This window comes from Tupaia chinensis, unplaced genomic scaffold (assembly GCF_000334495.1).
Source record: "Tupaia chinensis unplaced genomic scaffold, TupChi_1.0 Scaffold000182_1, whole genome shotgun sequence".
In the NCBI taxonomy this organism is placed as follows: domain Eukaryota; kingdom Metazoa; phylum Chordata; class Mammalia; order Scandentia; family Tupaiidae; genus Tupaia; species Tupaia belangeri.
The window spans coordinates 7,927,935-7,935,066 of NW_006159657.1; the positions used below are offsets into that span (position 1 = coordinate 7,927,935).

The following is a 7,132-nucleotide window of genomic DNA, read 5'->3' on the forward strand; positions in this document are numbered from 1 at the left end:
AAAAGAAAGAGACCAGCAGATGGTTATGTCGCTAGACTCCCACGTAGTCAGCCATGGTGTGGGTCCTGGACCCTGTGGCTTAGACTCACTCTGGGCGTGTATGCATGCATGCCCAAAGTCCCGAGAGGAGAAAGGAGAAGGAGGGATTGCAGCATGGCCATACCCCCTGGGAGGTGATTTCTCACTTTCTGTCTGTCTCTCTAGTGAGCACACACACCCTATAACAAAAATCTCTCTCCAAATAGAGAGAGAAATGCTCCAAAATATGTTATGCTCAAAGATGTTTAATACAGCATTGTTTAGAATAGCAAAAGAGAGAAACCATTGATGACCAATGATAGGGAACTTGTTGTATAAAATACAGTGTTATGTAAAATAAAGTACTCTGCATACACACATGCATGCTTGCACAAAATTCAGTTTCAGAGGCTTTTCAAAGATGTGATAATGCTCAGGGAATAAAGACTATGAAGAAAAGCAAAATATAGCTGTATGTATATTATAATCCCAACTATGTAATATTTATGCAAATATATGCATAGAAAATAAGGCTGAAGGGAAATACATCAACATGACAATATTTGCACACCATTATCACTCCCCAGGACCTACACTAGAGGACTCAATAAATCTCTGTGCATTGACAATATTTATGGGAAGAAGCATCAAAAGTCGTCATTTTACTTTCTTTATTGTACTTTCCTACAGTCAGCATATTTTACATTAATAATCAGCAAAGAAGTTAGTCATAGTCACTGAAACCAGATATGTAGGGAGCAGCTTTCAGACAGATGCGAAGGAATAGGATGAGCATCATATAAAGTGGGAAGGATTTTAGGAGTGGGGCTATTAGCATGGTGGGTGTGGTGGGTGGGGATCTCCATTGTGATCTTGTACACCCTAGTCTAACCCAGGGACTGCTGTTTTCAGGTACTACCCAATGGGCCACCCAGCCTCTGTCCACCTCTATTTCCTTGCTGACCGCTTCCAGGGCTTTCTGATCAAACATCATGCCACCAATCTGGCCGTGAGCAAACTCGAGACCCTGGAGACATGGGTGATGCCAAAGAAAGTCTTCAAGATCGCAAGCCCACCCAGCGACTTTGGGAGGCTTCAGTTTTCCGAGGTAAGAAGCCATATGCGGTCACAGTTCATCCTCTGCAGTTCCCTTGCTGGGGTCATTTTCACAATCTGATGCTTATAGTTGGACAAGGAGAAGAAGGGGTTTGGAGAGCCCCAGAGATGAACTCACCCTGCACCTGGAGAAGGTTCTCCAGCACTGAGCACTGGAACCAGCATCACAGAGCTGAGGGCTGGTCACCATCAGGACACCAAAGTAACCTGGAACTTTGCCTAGTGACTGCTCCTAAATGTGTATTAGTAATAGGCTAGTAACAAACCAGGTACCTGATGATATGGTGGCATTAGTCCCTTTATACTTGGGAGAACTGAGGCTTGTGGAAATTTAGTGATTTTCTGGATCATAGATTGAAAGCGGTATGCCTCAGAATTAAACCCAGATCTCATGGTCACAAAGCTCATGGTTAGCTCTGTTTTAATATCCCTAGTTCCTAGCACAGGAGTTAGCCCAAAGTAAGCACTGGATCCATCACTGAATACTTGAGTGAATAAGTAGAAGGATAGATAGGTGAATGGATAGGCAGATGGGACAATGGATGGATGCATGGATAGACAGATAGATACATGGAGATATGGTTGGATGGATGATGGACAGACAGATGGATGCATAGGTGAATAAATAGACAAATGGACAGACAGATTGACAGATGGGTAAATGGATGGATGGGTGTATACATAGGTGGAGGGATGGATAGACTGACAAACTGATGGATAAACGGATGAATGGATTCATGAAGTGATGAAGGATGTATGGATGGACAGAGATGGGTGGAAGGATAGACAGATGACAGGCAGATCAGTAGATGGTCAGATAGACTGATGCATGGTTCCACCAAATGCAGTTTGTCCCTTCCCAACACAGCATTAGCTTGTAGTTACTTTGCTGATGGGAGATGGTTGTGCCCAACACTGCCCTCGTAGCATCAGCCCTGCCGCCAGACCATAAGGCCCTACGTCATCTGATCTCTGTCTGCTTCTCCAGCCTCACTCAATATTGAGCCCCCCCACTCACACTTCTTGTGTTTTTTTCAAACATGCCATGCCTATTCTGTGTCATGCTTGTCACATGCTGATCTCCTGCCTAGATGCTTTTCCCAACATTCTTCTCACACAGGATTTTTTTTTTTAACCTGATCTGTCTGGCCGAAATCCAAATAATGCACCTTCAAAATAACCTTCCCTGGCCACATACTTATGCCATAATAACTATACTCTTCACCTACACCCCCCTATTTTATTATTTCTTAGCATTACACCATTGAAATTATCTTGTTGGTTTATCTGATCACTGATTGTCCACGAGAGAGCTGAAATGACATCTCTCTGACTCCACTATAGCTCCAGCACATAGAAGAGTACCTGATATTGGTAGATTCTGGAGATGTTTTTGAATGAATGAGTGAATGGACTTGGGAATGATGCTGGAAGGAAGGGGAAGTGTGATCAGGCTGGGCGAACATGGCCCACACTAAACTCTGACACCTGATTTCTGCCCTCACATGTCACTAAGGGGGGGATTCATCTTAATGTGTTTGGCTGCTGAGTTAGAGAGGCAGAGTCTGATTTTAAAACATGAAGGATCAGAACTAGCAGATGGTGTAATGTTTATGTCACTAGAATCCCACGTAGTCAACCATGGTTCAAGTCCTGGACCCATCAGCTTGAAACTCATGTTGGGTGCGTGTACATGCATGCCCAAAATCCTGAAAGGAGAATGAAGGAGAAGAGATTGTGGCATGGCCATCCCCCCGAGGGGTGATTTTTCACATTCTGTCTCTCTGGTGAGTGCACACACCCTATAGTAAAGATCTCGCAGAAACAAAGAAACAAACATGGAGGATCTTGAGGGACCAACAGTATGGCAGACAGAGGAGGAGGTGCCGCCTGCTTATATTTTTCTTGCTAGTGCGTCTCCTGACCCCTGTGGCTCTGCCCGGCTCATCTGTGTCTCGCTGGGTGGGTCCCCGTCATTGAACAGCCCGGGTGAGTGTTTCCTGTTAAGCCACCATTTTCAATTAAGGTTCCAAATGGATTGGCTGGATCTGAGCTGCCATGGGAACCCACACCATAAATTACTGGCATGAGGGAGCAATTAGACGCGGCCCCAGTTGGATTCCATGCTGGGGGCCTGAGCAGCCAATTAAAGACATTAATGTCCCATTAAAGAGATGGATGCCTGGTGTCTGGGCTCTCCCTGTTTCTCAGCCTGCTGTGGGGTGACCGGGCACCTCTGGCAGTGACAGATGACTTTGGCCACTTTTGGGCTAGTGGTTCATACAGGTTTCTGCTGTCGGTCTGGTACCCTTGGTGTGAGAACCACCAAGACCACTGGTAGAAAAAGCAGCAGGTGATACAAAGAGCTTTGATCTTGTATTTTGAACTTTGATTAAAAGTCTTATTTATTTTTAATTAAGGAACTCAAGGAACAGGTCAATGAATAAACTGTTTTTGTTTTGATTTGGTTTAGTTTGGTTTGGTTTTTGCCTGGAGACATGTGTGCTCTCAGAGGGAGACAGAGAGGGAGGGAAAGTGAGAAAGCATCTCCTCCCCCAAGGGGATAGCCATGCTGCAATCCCTGCTCTCCTATTTCTCCCTCCTTTTGGGATTTTGGGCATGCACGCACCAGTGCACACTTTGTTTTTCAAGCTGCCGGATCCAGGACTTGAACCATGCTGTCAGCCATATGAAATCCAGCCATATTAACCCCTAGGCCACAGGCTAGCCTGATAAACTTTTTTAAAAAGATAAAAAAGGTGTAAAATTGCACCGAAAAGAAAGGAAGAACTGCAGGGCCACCAGCAGCTCGGGGGATCTGTGCTAGGCATAGAGTGGCCATAGGAACCGTGGTAGGAACAAGAAAGGAAGCCAGGTCCTGTGTGTCCTGCACTTGGGAAATCTCAGGGTGCAGGTGTGTACACCCCTACCCCACCCACCTACTTACACAGACCTCAGAGATGCTGGTTATAGGACACCCACAGGAGCCTTAGATGTGCCAACACTCCCACGTGCTATGTCCTCAGAAACACTAAATTAATCCTCCTGGGGAAGATTTCAAAGTGTTTAAAAATTAGAAGACCCCCAATTTAACTTGATTTGAAATGGCAACAAAGCGCATTGTCCGGCATCTATGTAACTAGATCCCTGTTTTTGTGAAGTCATTCACTCACTCACTCAACACACCTTGCTTGAACACCCACTGTGTGCTCGCACAGCAGTAGGCACCATGAAAGAACCAAGAGCCCAGCAGGTGAGGGCCCTCACATAAAGTTCCCGTTGCGGCAGGAGGTGGTTTGGAGTCAGTGCAGCAGCTGGCAACTCTCAGATGGTGCTCGTCACCACCAGTGCAAAGGAAATAAAGCAGCAGGGAGTGACTGAAGGGGAAAGGGGGTCAGAGAAGGACCCTGCAAAGAGACCTCAGAGATAAGGGGCTGGCAGTGCAAAGGTGTGAGGAAAGAATATTCCAGGCAGCACAGACAGCGCAAGAACTCTGAGATGAGAACAAATCTGAATCATTTGAGGGGCTGAAACAGGACAAGCCTGGAACGGGAAGATGGTCGTACGTGGGGCAGAGGACAGGTAAGGCCAGGAGCCATAGTGAGGGGCTAGCTCGGACACTCGCTGCAGTAGGAAGCATGGGAGTTGAACAGTGAGAGCATGTTTTACAAGGTCTCCCTAACTGTTGGGTGGAGAATAAATTGCAGGTGGCAAAAGAGGAAGAAGGGAAGCCAAGAGCAGATCCTGGTGGTTCGAAGCCACACACACACACACACACACACACACACACACACACACACACAGAGCTGGCCAGCAGGAAGAATGGCCTGCATGACATCTCCCCTCCCTCAGGTCCAGCTCGTGGACGCCACTAGAACTCCTGCAGATTGTAGATGATGCTGAGGGTTTCTCCCAGCTTCTGTCAGGCAGCTCCCAAACCCAAGTCCGTTCTCTTTCACAAAGCGTACACTGAACGGAGGTGTGTGATTTGGAAAACCACCAGCCAGAGTGGACAGGAGCTATGCTTGCTGGGTGCAGAGTGTACAGGGGTCTTCAAAGAGTTCAAAGAAGATGCCTATGATGAAAAACCTAGGCATGGATTTCAAAAATGTTTGCTTCAAAATTACCATATACTTTAATTCCATGGACTTTTTTCCTTAAGAGATTTTTTGCTATAGGGCACATGCATTTGCCAGAGAGACAGAGAGAAAGTAAGAAATCACCCCACAGTGCAATCCCTTCTTCTCCATTCTCCTCTTGGAATTTTGGACACACACACACACACACACACACACACACACACACACACGCCCAGAATGAGTTTCAAGCTGCTGGGTCTGGGACTTGAACCGCAATTGACCATGTGGGAGTCCAGTGCCTTTACTGCTATGCCACCCATTTTGCCTTTCATGGACTTTTTGAAATCCTCTCATTGGTTTTCTTGGAATGATTTACAAGCAGGTATTCCTTCATTCATTCAGCGCCTGGTTTTGGTTTTGGTTTTGTTTTGTTTTGTTTCTTTTTCTTTTTGGAGAGGTTTTCGCTACAGGGTGCGTGCGCTCGCCAGACAGACAGAGAGAGACAGAAAGCGAGAAATCACCCCCCAGAGGGGATGGTCATGCTGCAATCCCTTTTCCTCCATTCTCCACTCAGGATCTTAGGCACACACGCACACACACCCGGCATGAGTTTTAAGCCACCAGGTCCGGGACGCGAACCGTGGTCAACTATGTGGGAGTCCAACAACATAGTCATTACGCTAACTGCTGGTTCCCTTGTTTTGTTGTTTTTCAAAGCACATGCTATGTACCAGCCACAGGAGGTCCAAAGACTTAGTGAAAGACCATGGTCTTCATGGTCCCCCAGACTAAGTCCAAATACCAGATCTTCTGCCTACTAGCTGTGTACCCTTGAGCAGGTGGCTTTATCAGAACATTAGTTTCTCCATCTGTAAAATAGTATACGAAGCTTCACAAATAGGAACCTGGCTTTTCTGAGTTTTAGCACCTGAGCTCAGACCCAGTGGTTTCAAGGCTTACTCTCCTGTTTCAGGTCGGCACTGACTGGGATGCCAAGGAACGGCTCTTCCGCAACTTTGGGGGCCTCCTGGGGCCTATGGATGAGCCAGTAGGCATGCAGAAATGGGGTAAGGGGCCCAATGTGACTGTGACTGTCATTTGGGTGGATCCCATCAACGTCATCGCAGCCACCTACGACATCCTGATTGAGTCCACTGCTGAATTCACCCACTACAAGCCCCCTTTGAACTTGCCCTTAAGGCCTGGAGTCTGGACAGTGAAAATTCTTCATCACTGGGTGCCAGTTGCAGAGACCAAATTCCTTGTTGCACCTCTGACCTTCTCGAACAGACAGCCCATCAAACCGGGTGAGTATTCCTGGTGTCTCTGGGCCCATCTCCATGGCCCTCAAGGCTGCTTTGCCTTAGTTCCGCACTGAGGAGTTGTCATCTGTTGTGCATTAGATGCCTACTTATTACTATTGGGCTTTCAGAAGGCCTTGAGCATATTTAATACAACATGGGAAATAAAGTCAGGCAGATACCGAGTTTCAGCATGTTTGAAAAATAATAATGAAAATAGGAAGTCCTGTTCAGCAAAGATATGATACACTGGGTGGAGAGACTAACCACATACCAATGGAAGGTACTTGCTACACATTTTTTAAGAAGCACTCCTATTCAGAATATATAAAGAATTTCCATAAATTGAGGTCACCAAACTATGGACCTCAGGCCACATTTAGCCCATGATTCATTTTCATAAATAAAGCTTTTTTTTTTTTTTTTTTGGAGAGATTTTCACTGTAGGGCGCATGCGCTCGCCAGACAGACAGAGAGAGACATAGAGACAGAAAGCGAGAAATCACCCCCCAGGGGGGATGGTCACGCCACAATCCCTTCTCCTCCATTCTCCTCTCGGGATCTTGGGCACGCACGCACACGTGCCCGGCGTGAGTTTTAAGCCACCGGGTCCGGGAC

At 46.6% G+C, this 7,132-nt stretch overlaps 1 protein-coding gene across 1 annotated transcript in view; it reads left to right on the forward strand.

Annotated features, from left to right (window-relative positions):
• XYLT1 (xylosyltransferase 1) overlaps positions 1 to 7,132 on the forward strand; it is a gene marked incomplete at its 5' end in the record, with an annotated part of 347,438 nt that overhangs the window by 327,410 nt on the left and 12,896 nt on the right. Inside the window, 2 exons of the mRNA XM_006146570.3 lie at positions 931 to 1,126; positions 6,187 to 6,520. Coding sequence (XP_006146632.1) covers positions 931 to 1,126; positions 6,187 to 6,520 — 530 coding nt within the window. The remainder of the gene's footprint in view (positions 1 to 930; positions 1,127 to 6,186; positions 6,521 to 7,132) is intronic.